Source organism: Calypte anna, chromosome Z (assembly GCF_003957555.1).
Source record: "Calypte anna isolate BGI_N300 chromosome Z, bCalAnn1_v1.p, whole genome shotgun sequence".
NCBI lineage: Eukaryota > Metazoa > Chordata > Aves > Apodiformes > Trochilidae > Calypte > Calypte anna.
The window spans coordinates 47,731,994-47,751,937 of record NC_044274.1 but is presented as its reverse complement, the minus strand read 5'-3'; the positions used below and the strand labels follow the sequence as shown (position 1 = coordinate 47,751,937).

At 38.7% G+C, this 19,944-nt stretch overlaps 1 protein-coding gene across 2 annotated transcripts in view; it reads right to left on the bottom strand.

Annotated features, from left to right (window-relative positions):
* Positions 1-19,944, bottom strand: part of ZNF366 (zinc finger protein 366) — a 35,917-nt gene that overhangs the window by 12,861 nt on the left and 3,112 nt on the right. The window contains exons 2-4 of one of the 2 annotated variants that reach the window (XM_030467535.1): positions 7,721-7,790; positions 2,325-3,650; positions 182-373 (exon numbers count right to left, since the gene is read on the bottom strand). In XM_030467535.1, coding sequence (XP_030323395.1) covers positions 182-373; positions 2,325-3,620 — 1,488 coding nt within the window. In that variant the 5' untranslated portion in view covers positions 3,621-3,650; positions 7,721-7,790. The remainder of the gene's footprint in view (positions 1-181; positions 374-2,324; positions 3,651-7,720; positions 7,791-19,944) is intronic. The other variant, XM_008503487.2, reaches the window with a different exon arrangement.

Here is a 19,944-nt window from a genome sequence, read left to right as displayed (position 1 = left end):
TATTGAAGGGGAAGGGAGTAGCACCTGAATAAAAAAAGAAAAACAGGCTGGCTTACACTAATTTAAATGCAAACACAATATTTGTTAGCAAGTCTTGTTTTTCTTATTCTACCATATCGTGAGATGATAATACCAGAGAAATACCCAGTGGGTTAATGCTTCTGCTGTTACATGCACTGACCTTGCACTTAAAGGGTTTAACATCAGAGTGAACAATCATATGGGCCTTGAGAGTCTGCTTTTGCACAAAGCTCTTGAAGCACAAATGGCATTGATATGCTCTGATATTGGTGTGGATCAGGACATGTCGCTTCATGTTGGCCAACAGAGTAAATTCCCGGCCACAAATTCCACATTTGTGCTCTTTCACCCCCTGTAAGAGATAAAAAAAACCCAGAAAAATCTGTAGGTGGAAATTCTTTTTTATCATCTTCTGTAAGTTATACATGAATTATTCATTCTGCATTAGCAAAGCAGGTAGTAAATTATTTGTCTTTTAACACCATTTACTCAAGTCATAAATACTTATGGTGGGGTTTTTTTTCCCCTAGAAAAATCTTAAATTATTATGAGAAGCAGAGAAGGAAAACAAAATGTAAGCCTAATGAAATCATGATTTTTGTTTCTATCAGTGAGCTTACAAATCAATGAGACATAGTCAGTAGCAGAGCTTCTTTGTCCTACTCTGATGCCCATGTAAAATATCAGTCAAATGTGTACACTTATTGATCAAGAATAAAAGCTAAACATTTAGAGACTAAAGTAGTGCTTTACTTAGATAATTGAACATCGTTGGCTTTTATAAAAGGCATTGCCATGTCTTGAACAAAGCTATAGAAAATAGAATAGAAGGAGCCAAGAAGCAGTCAAGCAATGTCACCAAATAAGGATACACTCCTAACATTCAATGAAGAGAAAAAATTGCTCACGCCTACTGGGACTTCTACTAATCCTGATTGAGTGCTATCTTTTCATGTGGTGCTTACTTATTTACTTTGTGGTTACTTACTTTTTTTAGCCCCTTTTGTACCATTCAGCCTATTTTCTCTTGCATAATTCAACATTCTTGTGCACACCCACAAGGTCTAACTGTCAGCTGCTCAAAAAAACTTTTAGATGCTATGAAAATCCATTAATTTAGAACTAAACACTTAAAGATGTTGTGTGTAAGTTGTTGAAGACACCGAGGATTTCCCAGTGGACTACTGAAAGCAATTACTCCTCCTACAGGTGCCCACTACAAAGAAGGCTTGAAACTATCTGACTTTTACACCTTCCATTGTTTTCACAGTTAGTTTCAGAGCTAAAACTGTGAATACCACCAGCAGCTTAAAGTGTCAGCCTATCTGCTGTGAGCTTGCATTTGGGCAGCTGAATGCTGTTAATTACATCCACAGCTGAATCTACCTGCAGCTGTGGACAAATAAGCTGGAGCTCTTTAAAGGTTACAGGGCATGGAATTTCCTGTGACAAAAAAAAAAAAAAAACCCAAACCCAAAACAAACCAAAAAAACCAAACAAACCCAAACTACCAAATCTTAAGCTATTAGGTTTGACTTGTCTCAATAATATTTGTGTAAAGATGTATAAGCCAATTTCAGACACTCTTCTGAAATGTAACAGAAGTTATATTTTGCCTATTTTTGAAAATTATCTTTGAAGTGTTACAAAGGCTGCTCCTAGCCTAAGCTGACTGCTGTCATTTCTGTCAGCAGTGGCAGGATTGCTGCTTGATACAAATTGGCTGGGTCCTTCTTGTCCACTTTTGTGGACAGGTGACTGGCATTATCGATAACTTCCACACAAAGAGGAATTTTTCTCTGTTTTGGCTTGGTTTTTTTCCTAAATGCCTCGTTATAATGATTCCTCAAAGACTAGTGAGTAATAATATAGTTTCTTTTGCTGCATGCATAAAGTCTACTGCAAATTCACCTACTTCCCATTTAGGGGTGGGGAGGTGTGATATACAGCTCTACAAAACTATGTTATGTTACAGGAGGTCATTCTAAAGATAAAACCCAGAGCTGGAGAGGTGAATACAGTTTTGGGAAGTAATACAGGTGGTTTAATTGAACTCTGGTTTATAACAAAGAGAGTTTTGTTTGTACTTTCTTGAGGCTGACAGAGGCATCTAACTTGTACTCCTGCCAGCACTGCTGGGGCTTTTGCTCTGCACAAAACTCCCCAGCTGGCAAAGAGCCACCATGAGGCTCTATAGACGGATTAACTTTTTTCCAAGGAGGTACATACATGCATCTTTAGTAACCTGTCGTCCTTATGCTCCGTTCTGGTGCAAGGTGAGAGCATGATTCATGCTGGCTTACCTTGTGAGTCAGGGAGTGCTGTTTGAGGTGGTGGGGCTGCACAAACTCCATGCCACATTCAGTGCAGATGTAGGGGCGGATGTCTTTGTGCTTCATCATGTGGTTTTGCAGCTGACTTGGGTACTGGAAGGTCTTATCACATTCGGTGCAATTGTACTGTATGGGGCCACGGTGGGTTGTTAAGTGCCTCTTCAGCTGGGCCAGGGTTGGGAAGTCCAGACCACACTCCACACAGATGTTCTCTCGTCCACTCTCATGCTTAGACTCATGTGCTTTCAGCTCGCTGGGGTAAGCAAAACCTCTGCCACAGATCCTGCAGTTGTAAGGCTTGATGTCACTGTGCTGCATCATGTGTCTCTTAAGGTGACTGGTTTGAGTGAAAGCCTTGTGACATACCTGGCACTTGTGTGGACGAGTGCCCTGGTGTGTCAGCATATGTGTGTGCAAGTGGCTCAGCTGCTTGAAAAGCTTGCCACATCGTGTGCAAGCATGTGGCTTAATGCCACTGTGCCCCAAGATATGGGTGACCAAATTGTACTTGGATGTATAGGACTTCTCACACATGGGACATTGCCAGCGTTTCTGTTCACCTCCCACATCAACATAGTAACTATCATCTATCTGCAGGTTGACATCAACTCTTTCCACTTTCTGCTTATTTTCACCACTTTCTCTTACTTCAGACCTTCTGAAGGGTATTTCTGGAGGTCTTTTTGGTTGAAAGGGGTTCCTGAAATGAAAGTTTGGTGGCACAATAAAAGGGAACATTAAGCCAGGGTGGACTTTAGGATAATAAGGGTAAGGAGATTGCATGAATGTTGGGCTACTGGGCCATGCCGTGTTAGGCTTCACTGCTTCTTGCTTAATGGGCTTGGCTCCGAAATGCTCCAGAGTTCTGTAGAACTGGAAACCAAAGTTGCAGAGGTCTATCATCTGGGAACTGTACTTGGGCTGTGCTGGCTGTTGGAACACCAAGGGCAGACTGGAAGAGCCTATGTCATTGTTATCTTCAGGTCTATCTAGTGGTGATGAGGAACCCTCAAGGGCAACAGCAGGAGGCATTTTTGTTGGCATGCTCTTGCGTTTCCGAGACCCTCCTTCCAAGGACCCCTGGAATGTTTCTATGTCTCCAAGAGGAGGAGGGCCATAGCGGAAATTTGAGAGTTGTGATCTGAATTCTCCACCAAATGGGGTTGTTCTGTGGGGCTTTGTGGGGCTCAGAGGCTGCAGGCAGTGGGAGAAGGGAGAGACTCTGGCGCTGTCCATATTAAAACTTGTTTCTTCGTTCTTCATCATATTTGAGGGTTTTTTGTGTTGCCCAAACTCCTTAAAACAAACAAAAAAACCAAATCTCTTTATATCTTCCTGCACTCCTGGATTCAACATTCTGTTGTCTGCTTTGTTGTTCTGGAAGTTGTTGGGGTCTTTAACTAAATACAACTAAGGTTGTCTTAGGGCCCTATAAAATGAAGGCCTTTTAAAGCAGAATTAAATTGGTTAATGAAGAGCAAAGAATCCTTGATCTTCCTGTGAATGAATTAGCGTTTTAAACCAATTCTGACACACTCAACATCTTTGCAACACAAACACGCTGTACCATGACACACAACTTCACAGCTGAATCTGCATAGTAGTGCTTCTGCCTAGCTTACTTCAGCCAAGATACTTGTGGGCAAAATCCTGTTCTTGGATGTGCGTGTGCAGGCTCTAGAGGTTGGCGGTGCTTCTAAAGGATATAGCAATACAAACAATAATGTGCACATTTATTATGGTTGTGACATGAAAAGCCAAAGCCAAAAAATGTTAAAGTTCTTTGTATCATTAACATGTGCTGCTGTGAGAGAAAACAATGGCCAAGTGATCTAAGGACACTGTGTACCATCAGGTTTTGTGTGTTTCCTGGCTTCTCTCACTTTGTATTGTAATAAGAAGGTGGAGAGTAATTTATTTTCTTTGTTTTAAACCCAGAGGTATTTACCTGGCAGATTTGGGGGAGGAAAGACCTTTGACAGCTCTCCAAATTACAGTCAGTTTATAGACTTAATCTAGGGGTTTTTTTCTCTCTAAACAGGTGGGCAAAATCTCCACAATAAAACTAAATATAGAAATAATGTCAGCAGCCCCCCAGGTCTCCAGAATAACAGTGACCAAAAAATGCTCAGTGTGACAAAGCAGACAGATAATTTTCTTCTGGTATTTTGTATTCCACTGGTCATACAGGGAGCCTCTCCTGAATTTGGGGTTCAACTAAAATATTGTTTATGAAATTTGGCTCATCTTAAATAAGGCTGTTGCCTTTTCCCTTGGCTCTTTAGAATCACAGAATAAGATAGGCCGGACAAGACCTTTTTATAGCATCGTGTCCACCTGTGAACCTACCACTGCACTGACAAGTCTACCAGTAAACCATGTCTCTATGCACTACATCTACATCTCTTCTGAATACCTTCAGGGATGGTGACTCAGCCGCTTACCTGGGAAGCCTGTCCCCATGCTTAATAAACCTTTTTTTTGAGATGTTTTTTTCCCCAGTCTCCAATCTAAACCTCCCATGGCACAACTTGAGGCTGTTTCCTCTTGGTCTATTGCTTGTTACTTGGGAGAAGAGACTGAACCTCACCTCCTTACAACTTCCTTTCAGGTAGCTGTAGAGAATGATAAGGTTTCCCCTCAGCCTCTTTTTCTCTAGGTTAAACACCAAGTTCCCTCAGCTGTTCCTTGCAAGACTTGTTCTCCAGACCCTTCACCAGCTTCATTGCCCTTCTCTAGACACATTCCAGCACCTCAGTGTCCTTCTTGTAGTGAGGGTCCCAGAAATGAACACAGCACTCATGGTGCAGCCTCACCAGTGCCAATCACCAGGGCACCATCACTTCCCTTCTTCCACTGGCCACACTATTCCTGGTACAAACCAGGATGCTGTTGCTGGGCAAGCTGCTGGCTCATACTCAGCCAGATGTCAACCAGCACTCCCAGGTCCTTTTCCTCTGGGCAGATTTCCAGCCGCTCTTCCTCAAGCCTGTAGCAGTGCATGGGGCTGATGTGACCCAAGTGCAGGACTCAACCCTTGGCCTTATTGAACCCCATACAACTGGCCTCAGCACATCGATCCAGCCTGCCTCGGTCCCTCTGCAGAACCTTCCTACCCTTGAACAGAACAGCAATCCTCACCCAACTTGGTATCATCTGCAAACCTACTGAGGGTGCATTCAATCCCCTTGTCAAATTATTGATAAAGATATGAAATAGAATTGACCCCAGCACTGAGCCCCAGGGAACACCACTTTACACTGACAATCAATTGAATTTAACTCCATTCACCACAACTCTTTGTGCCCAGCCATCCAGACAGTTTTTTACCTAGGGAAGAGTGAAGCCATTCAACCCACAACCAGACAGTTTCCTGGGAGAATGGCGTAAAAGACTTTAGTGAAGCCTAGGTAGATATCCACAGAATTTCTTTCATCCACTGAATGAGTCATCTCATCATAGAAGAAGATCAGGGTAGCAAACAGGACCTGTTTTTCATAACCTATGCTGAATGGACCTCATCACTTTTCCCTGTATGTGCCACATGATGGTACTGGATATTATTTACACCATAATCTTCCCTGGCACCAAAGTCAGACTGACAGGCCTATAGTCCCCCTGATTCACCTTCTTGTAGATGGGGGTCACATGTATTAATCTCCAGTCAACTGGAACCTGCCCAGTTACCAGGACTGCCCATAAGTGATGGAAACTGCTCTGGTGAGCGCTACCTCGAGCTCCCTCAGTATCCTTGGGTGAATCCCACCCATCCTCACAGACTTATCTGTATATAAGTGGTGTAGCAGATCAATGACCTGTATATTATGGTGGCTTCATTGTCATTCCTGTCTCTGTCTGCAAGCTCAGGGTGCTGAGTACCCGGAGAACAACTGGTCCTACTACTAAAGACTGAGGCAAAGAACACATTAAGTGTCTCAGCCTTTTCCTCATCCTTTGTCATTATGTTTCCTTCTGCATCCAACAAAAGATGTAGATTCTCCTTAGCCATCATTTTGTTAATGTATTTATAGAAACATTTTGCATTTTACTGAGAAGCCAGATTAAGTTCTAGCAGGCTTTGGCCATTATCATTTTCTCCCTGCATAACCTCTCAAAAACCTTCTAGTCCTCCTGAAGGATGTACTTTTCTGAATGTGTGTATTTGTGTAAGTTCATCTATCCAAACAGGCAGAGATTAGGTTGAAAAACTACACATTTTTCCCCATGTCACCTGTGACATGCTGATGCTATTTATAACATCATTCTTGGAAATGTTTGGTGGAGAGCATGAAGCTGATTGGAGTACTTAAGACATTCTTCTTTTCTTTTTCAGGAAGCTACATGCTGGATAAATTTGCTTCTAAAGATAGACAAAAAAACATCTCTGTGACTTAGTTAGGCTGTGAACAGAAGGCATCTTAAAAACTGCTTGCAAACAGACCACTTCCTTCTAACATGGTAGACTGTGGAATTCTATTTAAGATACTGAGTGAAGCAAAAGGCCCACTGACAAAAAAAAAATCCCTTTAGAAAAAAGGATCAAGAGTAGTAATTGAAGCAAGAATTCTAGGAACTTCGAACTAATGATTCTAGAAAAACCTGTGATACTGGAAAAGGCTAAAAAAATTGCTTAGAACTGGAGAAGCATCTAATAATTATATCTGGATGTGGTTTTCTGTCCTTAGCTCACTGATTTGAAACAATGCACATATATATATATTCATTGTAGATATGCACTACATTTGTGTGTATGTGTAGATAAGTATTATATGTGTGTTTTTATTCCATCAGAGAGGATTGCTTGGGAGTATGCATTCTGCTGTGTTTTCTTGTCACCCTAGATCCCTGGGCAAAATAAGGAACAGCTAAACCTAGAAGATTCTTTGAGGAAAAGGACTTGAATTATTCAAAAGGGAACAGGGGATTTTCTGAATTCTGAAATAGGCTCCACTTATTTCTGAAAGGGAAAAAGATTTATTTTCAAAATAGATTTTAAGCAAAGTTAAACTCATAATCTGAATGTAAAATATACCTGTAGACCCAAATCTCCTTTCAAATACCTTCCAGCTTGTGTATATGATTCTTTCCCAGCAATTAAAGTCTTCAGAATGCTTCAGAAAGGCCCATAGCAATTGAGAACCTATGTTATTTACTTCTTTTGTTAGACTATTGAAATGCTGCCAAAAACACACAGAAGTGACAGTGAATTGTGTCTAATTGCCCTCTTGCCTCTTGGCTGCCTGTTACCTCCTTCTTCAACAGCCTGTTTTATGCAAAATTTCAGTCTTTCTATAATACAAAATCATGGCAGAGGCTGCAGAAATGCTTGAATTTACTAGAAAGATGTAATTTGTTGCACTACTAACCTTTGGCTGCTTTCACAGAGTGCATGGGTTTATTCCACTCTCCATGGCTACACACATCACGGGACCAAGCCTAAAAGGGGAAGTATTTAAACAGTCAGTGAAGAGCACATCAGAGAGGTGCTACATAATCCAAAAAAAGAGCACCTAAAAGGGGAGGGAAAGCACAGATATTCAGTCTGAATATGTATAACATTGCTGTTGGTTTTTCTCTTAAATATACCAAACCCCATGATGTAGAAATTAAATGAGGAAAGGTTAAATGTAGCCTCTCTTATCACCTCCTTTCATGTGGGTAGAAAGTCTTGCTCAGTGGAATGGAGGCATGAGCTTAATTCCATAAAAATGGAGGCTCTGAGGGAACAATAGAAGAGACTATGGATACGACCACCATTCAAGAAGTACTTAAGAAGTCCTTTTCCAGTAGGGAATTTTAAAGATTTTAGTAGCACAATTCCAAAATAATTTTGTTCTCTCTCTCACTGGAGCAGCTGAACTCTTTGTAACGTTCAACAATAAATACAAGGAGGTGAATTGAATTTTTTTTTTTAATTTTAAATATCTTCTAGTGATCTTCTGTGTTTCCTATATAAGCACTTTTAAATGTATTTATTTATTTATTTAAAATGTCATTCTATGTAGCACTGCAATTGTGGTTCTAAATATTGAGGTTAGCTTAAACCTAGAAAGACATTTAAAAGTTTATCATTTGTCAGTAGTATTTTAGCTCCTCAGTTTTGAAAACTTCATCTGGAAAGCTCACTTACCTAAAGGTTTCCATGCTGTATTAACACTTAAACATAAAAAAAAACCCTAAACCTTTTACTCCAGAGCTTCTGAGAAAGCTAATTTCTTTAAAAGAGATTCTTCTTTAAAGACGAATCCTCACAGTTTCTTTCTTTATGTAAGTAAGTATATTTGGAAATGCAGTATTTTGAAAAATAGAACAAATGCTCTTCAGAAAATAAAGGAAAGGAAAAGGAAAAGAAAAGAAAAGGAAAGGAAAAGGAAAAGAATAGAAAACTATAGCAAGTTCAGATAGTCATTACGGTATTTTCAAAATATAAAGCCTATGTAGCAGGTATAAAAATTATTAACTTTACTTTCTGTTAACTGTTAACTGCTACTTTCTTGTTTCCAAGCTTCATATTTCTACAGAAAAAAGGATTTTTAAAAGTATGAAAATCACGTTATTCTATCTACAAGAAAATACTTTGTTACAGTCTCCACTTAATATTCTGTACCAAACTCAACACCCAGTTTTCTTTAGACCTGTAGAACCAAGATTCTGCTTCTTTTAAAAAATGCCTTTTGTCCATAGACTTATAATAAGCACAGCCATTAAAATGTGAAGTTTTGGAGTTTCTCAAGCTTAAAAAATGTCTACTACAGTTCTGTTTTTTCTGTTGGGCAACACAATGTTAAAAACAGACATGAGACCAAATGAGTGAAAGTAATATGTACCCTCTGAAAAAATGTAACGAGGTTTGCAATTCTGTTTGCTATTTTAGAAGATGAAACAGAAAAAAGTGTGGGAAGTCTAAAGGCTGAATAGGTTGAACCACTTCTCCTACCTGGAAGAGGAATTCCATGTACAATTGAGCATACATGACTGTAGAAACTGTGCCCTGTAAGAGCACATTACTACTTTCCTCTTGGAGACTGAAACGTGGACATGTACAAGGAAAGAAATCTAACAGCTCTTTCTGCGTTGGATGTGGAGAAGATCAGTGAAAAGTGACATACCAAAACATTTCTTGAGCTAAAGTTGGAGAATGTCAGTCTTAGTGAACAGCTGGCTGGGGATTTTTTCAGTAGCTAATTTTGTAATTGTTATTATAGAGGTGGCTATGGTTACCTTAAATGGTTTCATGGGATCTCCCTCATTCAGTGCAAACTTCCAAATAGTTTTTGGTTTTAAATGGATTCTGTCTTACAGATGTTTAACTAAGCAACATATTCATTACTTAGTCGGTCTCAGTTTCAGGATCTGAAAAAAGGGATCTTACTATGATAAATTAAGCTCATTTCAGCAGTGAAGCAGTGTTCCATACTGAATCTACATTGCTTTGAGTTATTTCTCAGGCTTTAAAGATACCAGAAACGCTTACACAATTGTGAACGTGTCTATTACTGGTAACCAAGTATTTTCAGCTGAAACATGTATGATCCCTACACACAATTTTCCCCAGTTGTTTCCCTCAATGGAACCATGAAACCCCCATAAGCCCCTTTTTTCTTTCCTTCCAGCCTTTTATGCTGCCTCCAGTGTGTGAGTGAAGCTGTGTAGTAACATTGCTTCTCCCCATTTTGCTTTCTATTGGGAAAGCCATCATATGGATATTTTTAACATTCCATTTTCAATATTACCTTGTCTGTTTTGCTGGGTTCATGGGTTGTCTTGACTAAGGATTTTGATAATATAGATGATAATTATGTTCATATTTGTAAAATCTATGTCAATTTTACAGGCAGGTTTTTCTTTGTAGGTGCTGCTTTGTTGAATGATGCAGAAGCTCTAAATATACTTCAAAGATTTTGAGTTATTTCAATACAGATTCACTCAATAACTCAAGAGTTGTTATTCAGTAATGGGTTTAACTAACATATGATGACTCTATGTTAATAAACTCAGGCCGAGTATATAAATTGAGTACATGTTGTATGTAAACTGTATATCTGTAATACACCCAAATCATCTTTGAAGTCCTTATGATACATTATTTGAAGATAACTGAAATGATGATATGTATTTTAAATTAAGAGAGCTCTTTTTCTGCCACAGTGTGGAACCAAGAGAAGACAGAAATTTAGACTACCTGAAAAAAATAAAAAAGGCTTTAGGGAAGGTACCCAAAATCAATGAGTGCATATACTGATCACAGAGACACAAATGTTGGGAAAACCTTAAAAAAGCAGTGCTGAGATGGGAATAAAAGCCATTTGTGAGTCAAATCCTTTCCAATACTACTTCCACAAACACTTGTTTTCTCTGTCACACATGCGTGTGTGACATTATCAGGAGAAACTTTATAGAAAGAGTTGTTAAGCACTGGAACAGGCTCCCCAGGGAGATGGTTGAGTCTCCATCCTTGAGTGAGTTTAAAAGTCATCTGGATGTGGTGCTTGGGTACATGATTTAGTGGTGGGTCATCAGAAATAGGGTAATAGGCTTAGGACAAGGTTGGACTCACTGATCTTGAAGGTCTTTTCCAGCCTGAGCAGTTCTATGATTCTATGTAGACGTGATGTCAAATGAAGTTCATGATTTCACCATTAACTTAATTGTCTTCTGAAATAAGGCTTCTTGTCCCATGCCTTTTGTAAGACAGATAAGTCTGCTTAAATGGAGAACACTATCAGGACAAATATATTGCCATATAGATTTCTCTTCCCCATTTAGATTACCATCATTAATAGGATTGGAATTGGAAACAATTGTTCATTATAACGATCTGGAATAACTGAAAAGGAGAAGTGCACCAGATCAAGTTTTTTCTTCCTATATTAGTATAATAGTACTGAGGAGCTTGGTGTCTTCTCACTTCTCCATGGGAAACCACCTTCATCTGATGGTACCAGGTTTCAGGATAAAACTTGTTTCCATCAGCAAGTGTGGGATTTTTTCTCAGCAAATACTTGGTTATTGAAAACTGGCAGTAACATTCGGGGACACAACCAAAACTCAGTGAGTCTAATGGCAAGATTTCTAGTAAACTCTCAGACTAATCCTTCACAATTTTCCTCACCATTTGTTATGGATTCTCTTGTCCACTGAGATATGCACCATTTGTGACCAAAATCTGATACTTTTAACAAAGATGTATACACAGGGAATAAGTAACTGATTCTGAGATAGTAAGCTAACAGATGGTAACTTAATGGAAACCATGCAATTATGCACCTAAAATATAAAATTGATTTAAAAATCTGACATGTTTAAGCAGCTTAACATAACACAGTAAATAGATGTAACAAGCAACGAACTTTCAAATATACTCTATATATACATATATATATAATATATCTATTATTTACTTCACTGTCTCTGTTTTGGCATGTTTAATTTCCTTTATGTTTGAAGTTTGGTCATTTTAGACATTCCTTCTGCTTGAAGGGCTTTCTGTGCAGTGTAGCTGCATTAATACTGTCTGGGCAATGACACCAGAGAAGTAATGGGTCTTAGAAAACTGTGAAATAGAAATACCCTCCCTGCATTTTCTTTGTTTTCCCCGAATACTAATATTTTAACTTACGTTACTTTTTGTTTAATTTTATCTGGGAAATACAGAAGTTTAGGAAAAATATCCACTTGCATGTACTGCCTAGAGTGGCTTTTGATTTCATCTTGGATCCTGATTTTGTACTCATTTTTCAGGAAGCAAGATAATATGAACACTTTAAGAGGAGTATAGTTACTTTAGTACTTCTTGTAATGGAGGAAGCGTAAAAGTGAATGCACACTCACTTTTCCATAGCTTATAGAGCATTTTTGTTTTGATAATAACTGAAAATGTTAAATTAGATCCTGAGATTTTCCCTCTGAAAGTCTGTAGCAGCCCCACCCCCCAGCCTGACAAAGCCGAGGCACTATCTGTGGCATCAGATAGTGTTTACAGAATAGTCTATGGCATAATTTGCTTCTTAGTGGTGACACTGATTAGATTAAAAACAATTTGTCTGGTGCTGTAGTGAGGTAGTTGTAGATAATTTCCTTTTCTCCAGTATGAATACTGTGTTTCCCGTTTATCAAAATGGTTTGCTGCCCCTCGTATTGCTTTTATGTGTGTCCTGTCCTTACTGTAGTAAAATCTTTGCTATCATTCTTGTAACTTTTCTGTTGTCCTACAAGACAGTAGGTGAAGGCCACAGAGCAGTGTGGCTGCCCTAACAGTGAACCTGCAACAGGGCTTTTCTGGTGATGCTCCTAGCAGTACTTAGGGATCATGAATAGTGGCCAGTCATTACAATGTACATGTGAAATGTCCTTTACCTACAGTTTAACCTTGCTGCTGTTTTGGCCTTTTGTTTCACTTTTTCTTACCCTTTCTTTCTCCTTTCTCTTTTACTTCCTCCTTTCTCTTTTTATTCCCTTCTTTCTTCCTTTTTTGTTAATTTTCTTATTTATCTTATGTTTCCTTCCCTCTTCACGTCTCCGTTCCATATATTGTTCATCCCCTCTGCTTCACTATTCTAGCTGCTAAAATGGTCAGCAACACAAAGGTAATCTGGATAAGGAAGTGGATGCTTAAGTCCTCAGGTGCTGAAGTTAGCTGTTTACACAAAGTGACTCCAAACCACAGCTAACACATGGTGGGAGCATTCAAGGCACTGGTCTGAAAGTGTGTAAAGGGGACAAAGTTTGCATGTCCTCAGTTGAGCACCTCCACCTGCCTGATTCTCTTGCACCAACAGGGAAGTCAAGGCTGCTTTGGGGTGGGGACAAAGGGGAGAGGGAATGATTGCTGGAAGATCTCTGTCTCTGGGTTCACAGTGCAGCCCTGCCTCATCTGTGCCCACAGCACTCACCCATACTGGGCCCTCAGTCCCTTCTTCTGGAGGCTTTTTCTCTGCAGACGAGGGATTACAAGGTAGAATGAACTAAAAGGAACTTGACACTATAGCCAAACCATTAATGCAGTCACTCAGGAGGGTGAAGTGCCTCTAAATTTCAATAAACCTGGGAGATGACACTTGAAGGGGAACCCAGACCTACCTCCAGGGGGATGCAGTCTGCAGCAGCTGACTACACTATCCCTGGGACTTCTCTTTGCTCTCTGCCCACTGGCACTTGCAATTCTTGTCTATATAATGGCCCATTTAGTTTGGGCACTGCCTTAAGAGGCTGGAGCTGTGGGTCCAGATTCCTCAGGAGGATAGAGGAAAATGAATCAAAGTCTCCAACTTCATGGCTGTTGTGTTTTGCAGTGAATATTTTGTCATTTATGAGTATTCAGTTTCTCATAAATAATCTTACAGGACTGGGTCTCCTAGAGTATATGGGCATAGGTATTCTGCATATTCTTATATAGCTATACACTGGCCATAGTTCAGGGCTGACAGAACCAGACTGGCTACAGTGATGACATTGGGACCATACATAGTAGCAGAGTTTCAAATGTGCAAAGCTTAACTGGTGCCAGCAGACTGGATGGAAATGCAATTTGATCCTGCCCTCACTAGTTATTGGAATTAACAATGGTTTGGCCAGCTCAGTTAATTACTCAAATAAACAATGGCAGTAGTTGATCCTAAGTAACTGTCCCAATTTTCTCCCTGGCATCATCCATATTGTACTGAAATTATGATGGAAAATCTGAGGAGTAGCTAAGAACAAGGTTTGGGATTTGGATATTATCAGCTGATGCCAATAAGTTAAATTTCCTCCTTTTCTTAAGTGGATAAGGAGCACTCATGTCAAAGGCTGGAACTATAGATCTGTCCCTGCCTTTATAAAATATCTAGAGACACTTTAATCACTGTTTAGAGAAATCCTATCACTCCATCCTTGTTTTCAGTCTACTTTCATGTCTGCCACTGCAAATTAAAACAGTACAGTTCTGGCACCATAGGCATACTATGTGTTAAATAGCTTTTCCTCTGGAAAATTATCAAATAACACTCATGCAGTTTTAGCATATTTTTTTTTCTCCCACCATGCAGATATTATATGAGACAGGTTGAACAGGAGACCTATTAAATAATATTAGGAAGGACGACTAATAAAATAGTAGTATTGGAGAGACCCTGGAGTCCTTGAAAGAACACTTCAGACATTATATTCTCACCTACAAAACACAATTGTTTAACACTCTAGAGTGAAGTGGAGACAGAGGGAGTTTGAGCTGTACATCAGTATTATTTTAGAAGAAACAATGGAGCTATGCAGAACACCCCAAATTAGAATGATTGAAAATGTATGCCCTTCCATAACCCTCATGCTGTCCTGTTTGAGCTGTTGTTTTGAAAGCAAACCTTTCACTGGCATTCATGACCTTTTGAAAGGAAATAGGTTGAGCTTTTCTTCCTACTGCAGTCCCAGTTTCCTTATCACCTCTATGGAGGCCAGAGAGATGGTTTGGTCTCTTTCCATCTCTTTGTTAAGTTAAAGGTAGCTAAGGGCCACCTTCGGACTTTCAGCCAGCCCACTGCAAGACAGTCTGCTGGCAGTCTCCTACACCATTAGCATTTAATTGCACCTTTCAGGTGTTGCATGCATAAAGCCTCAGATACCTGGGGGGAAAAAAAAAAAAAAAAAATTGAATTGGTAGATGAAATATACATGTATGCTTGGAAAAGGACCAAAGAAGAAAGGATTTTATGGGAGAGTTTTCACATAAAGCCTCTGAAACAGATCAGGGTTTATATGAAAGTCTAGTTTTACTAAGTCTAGTTTTACTTTAACATTATTAGTTTGTATTTATTTTGCATTTAGTTCTTCATTTCACACAATAAAAAACTCATAACAAGACTGAGGTGTGCTAAACTGGTAGGTAATGTGTGTTCCAGTAAGACATGCTACATCCTACAAGAACTGAAAGAAGAGGATTTCATCCAGAAACTGAAAGAATTAAGAAAAATATATCTGCTAGTGAATCGTTCTTGTGGTGTCCAGTTCATTAGAAGTAATGACCAGATGATGCTTTCCTAATCACTTAGGAAATAACAGTAAATTTTATTTTAGCTGAAGTTTGAGCAGAATTGGTGTGAAAGCTGCTAGGCTGAAAGGACTGATTAATCCCTGTTAACCACTGGTACCCACTTGCAATTAAGCTGGCTCAGTAGTGACTCAGATCTTTCTCTCTGAAGATAAGTTCAATAGGAAACACAGCAAAGGAATTAGAGATGTCAGTGCCATTTCTAGGACACCACTGTGTTTATTCCGTTGATATCCAAATAGGAAAAACTAAGAATCATGAGCAATGAGTTAAAAATGGATCTTAGGGCAAATTACTGGGGCACTGGAGGAAGCTGCTTTTGATATATTTGCTTTCCAGACTGCCAGAACATAAAATCTGTGGTAAAGCATTGAAACAATATTGAATATGAACTTCTTGTTCAGAGAAATTATCACCTTCACATCTCACAATCACATTCAAGTGGGGGGTAATTTTAAAAATCAGTTTATTTTTTTAAGGAGAAACGTGTTCTTCAGTTTTAGAATAAAATGGTGCCTTTAATCATATGAAGTACTGTAAGGAAGTAAATTAAGATAACTTCCTTTCTTGCTTTGCCCTTCGTCTGTGATTCCAAACTTGAATATTCTCCTTGATGCCAAACTTGAGTCTTCTCCTTGACTGAAGAGCAAAAAGCAAATGCTTTCTCTATCTTATCCCCAAAATGCAGCCTGCATATTGCTTTTATTTTGTTAACTTTCAGAAAGATCTAAAAATAAATATTACTCTGTCGACACAACTAAAGAAAATCTGAATTTTAAAACAAATTTCATATTGCTTTTGTGACTTTGATTAACTGCAAAACAAGTCTTTATGTAAATCATCTAACAAGGAAAAAATCCCGAAGTTAATTATTTTAAACTGAAACAGATTTAAAATACCAGTTTTATAGAATTCAATAAACTAACATAAGGAGTAGGAATGTCAGCTTAGACTTAGCCAAATGTCATCATCAGTACTGGAACTGAAACTAGAGCTACAAAATTTTTCTACAAAAGAAAATACTTTTTTACCAAAGAAAAGAAAAAAAATGTGAGAAGAAACTCAACATAATTTTAAATCTGAATTTCTAAATATCTCCCAAACCACTCCAGTACTAATCCTTCACCAAATGTTTGTTCTGGATGCTCAGTTCAGATCTTAATCACAACAAAAAGAAACAAAAAAACCCCAAATATCAAACTTATGTACTACTGAAAAAAGCTCACCAACTTATGGAAACCCCCCCTATATATTAATATAATTCTTTCTCTCTGTCCCCACCCTCTATTTCCACCCCACAAATCATTCTATCCAGTGATTGTGTCCCCCCCAAAAAAAAAATTCAAGTGTCACATATAAAAAACTGGAAAATTTTATAGAAATTATCACTTTGTTTGGGGAGGAATGGTAGACACGGCTGTGATATGGGCAGGTGAAGGCTACCCAGAGGATAAATAATTGTATGAATACTGTTCTGACTTACTGTCCTCACCACACCCAGGGCCTGCACTCACTCATTTTTTCTGTGTCCTGTAGTGAATGAGCTGGTTAAATAAATCCTCACTACACTCATTAGAGGAAATCCCAAGTCCTGATCATTTTCCCACAGAATGCAGTGACATCTGCTCAGTTGCATTTCTTTACCTGTGTCTTAAGCATAAGTGGATTCCCTTTTTGTGGGACACGAGGAAAGAAATTAATGCATTTCAGATTAAAAGTCTTTAATTGCTATTTTGATTTTTCAGGCAGAGGGATGAGAATACAGTGGAGGAGGAGTCAGTCAGCATCATTTCTCTGATGCTTGTGACTGCTTCCATAGCACCCTGACAAAATACTACATACAGACATATAAAATTATTCTGGAAACCTTGGTGACTTCACATTGTGAGTACAGCATTATGCAAAAAAACTCTCTGAGATAACATCCATGATGGTGAGATACTTTGCTGTGGTACTGTGCAAAAAATGCTATTTTCCTGCAGCTATAGAAATGGATGGGTTTCATTTCTGGTAAACGTATTACATTGTTGTCAACTTGCTATTCCAGGAGGTCCTTTACAGTCTTATGGAATTCCTGTCACAGGAAAATAGTTTTGAGCAGATACAGGACACTTTCCATAGCTTCAGAAACCTGCACTAGGGATCCAGCCCAACGTAGGCTGCTACCTATCTGGCAGTTCAAACAAGTTTTGATGTTCATTAGAAACTGACACTTTTAAAAACAGGTCACTCTTTTTCTTTTCACCTCCTGATATTGTTTACATTACACATGCATTCATACTAAGAATTTCAAGAATAAGTAGACAGGTAGAAAAATACTGTGCTGCCTGGAACTACTGTGTGAAACACGTTCCCCTTTCAAATAATTTTTACCTGTATCTGAAATACTACTTGCTTAAGAGTGAACCTCATAGAGAGGACTAAACCTGCAATAGTAACTATATTCCAATGTGTTGTTCTTTGATGTCTTTAGAGTACATTTATGTATTTAGATTAAATGTACTGTATTTGGTGTTGGTGAGAGCCTAAGTGTACTCTTTCCAGCTTACAGTCTCTAGTACCAGACCCAGAATAGAGCCTTCCATGAAACAAAAGCTCCAGAATCTAACCCATCACAACCCTAACCAGAGAAAACTAAAGTATGAGTGGCTTGTTCACAGTCAGGAATAGCAACTAACCAGTGAGGAGGAAGACTGGAAGTCATCTTGTCCCTCTCAGACATCACACTTGTAGCTTATTGATGGGCCTGGTGTCAGAAGAGGCATCTCCCTGAGAACACCACGTGCTCCATCTCAGAGCCACCAAACATTCTCCTCCACCCTCAGACTGCATGGGTAATGCCTGCTTGCTACACATTAACATTCCTTGCAGCCATATTCCACAAGTAACAAGGAAAAAAAAAAAGAAGAAAAAAAAAAAGTACAATCCTTCTCATAGCCTTGCTTTAAATTTCAAATCAGCTGTGGTTTTCTCATTTATAAACAAGAACCAATACTATCAATGTATGAGACTCAGTCTACCTTGTAGCTTTTTGTAGCTAAATGAACCTTCACAGTCAATGAACACTTGTATTTTTCAGTGTTCTCTGATCTCCAGGGCTACTGATGAGCATAGGTACCTGAAAGGTGGATATTTCCAGGTACACCTTTTATGAATACTGTGAGGGAAAAAATAGATTTTCAGGTAACACACAGTTACTTTGAGTTTTTTCCTTTAAATCACATGCACACCCAAAGCATAGAAGAGAAGTATGTCAGTGTTTTGGCTTTTTTAGCTAGAGAGGGAAAACAAACTGATAATTCTTTTTTTTTTCATTTTTCATTCAGATAATTAATGTGTCTTTCTAACATCATTTCTAAAGAAGGAAATAAGGAGTGAAAGTTAAAAAAAATCAAGGCAAATATTCACATAATTCCTTAGAGAAACCTTCAAATGACAAATATGTTTTCTTTTCATATACGATTACCTAGCATAATTTCTTCCAGTGACATTGGAACTCTTTTAAACAAATGATGTGTAATGTGTTGTAAAGGATAACACTGTGTTCTGCTTATGAAGATCAGGATAACACTAGTATAAAGGTATTTGTTGTACAAAAACAAGTCACAAAATGTTTAACATTGGAAAGACCTATAACAAAAATAAAATATTCTTCATTGGATCGTAGTATTTTAGGAGTCCGAGAAGGACTATTCCTTCACAGATATAAATAAAGTAAAATCAGACATCCAGCCTGCAGTTCAATATGTGTTTTAAGTAACCAAAACATATTAACTTAGGCCTCTTCATTGGATGAAAATCTGAATATTGTCCATAAAATTCCACTGCATTTTAATAGCAATGGAGGACAATGGTCTCAGCTTCATTGGCTTCAGCAGAAAGAGGATAATCCCAAGTACTTGTTTCATTCCTTTTAAAGGCTTCATAATGTTTACAACTCTATTACTCTGTCTTCTCCAAGCTGGCATTCCTTCCTTGTCAGTGCTCTTCTAAGATGTTGAACCAGTGGGGGGAAAACTACTGCATTTAAGAAGAAAATGCTCATTTGGTTTAGGTGGTCTATTTTTAAAGTAAATTGGGTTATAAGATCCGTGCATCAAACAAATGAATAATTTCACAACTGTCTGTAGCAGTCAACACAGCCTTTGTAAGGTTTGTATGGAGAAGTTTGTCTCGTTGGACGAGTTACTACTGAGAAACCTGGCATTAGTGCACAGAAGCTATGGGTCATTTCTTATCAACTAATAGGAAGCTGCCTTTACTCACACACCTTTTTTCTGATTTGGGTCTTTAAACCATGGCCACAGAAAAACTCTTACTTTTTGCAGCTTTTACTGTGTTTATTTCTCAGGCTGGTGTTCTGATTACATGCCTGGCTGAGTGGGGTCATCCATTCATACAGAGGCCTTTCTTCATTATCAAGGCTTTGCAATATCTAGGACTGGAAACAATATAAGTTCTTTATGGGACAGTCCATAGTCTTCTGCCTCTGTATATGAGGCTTGTTTCATATTGCTACCATGAGACATCCCCCTATCCTTCTCCCATTCCAAAACCAGGATATCTATC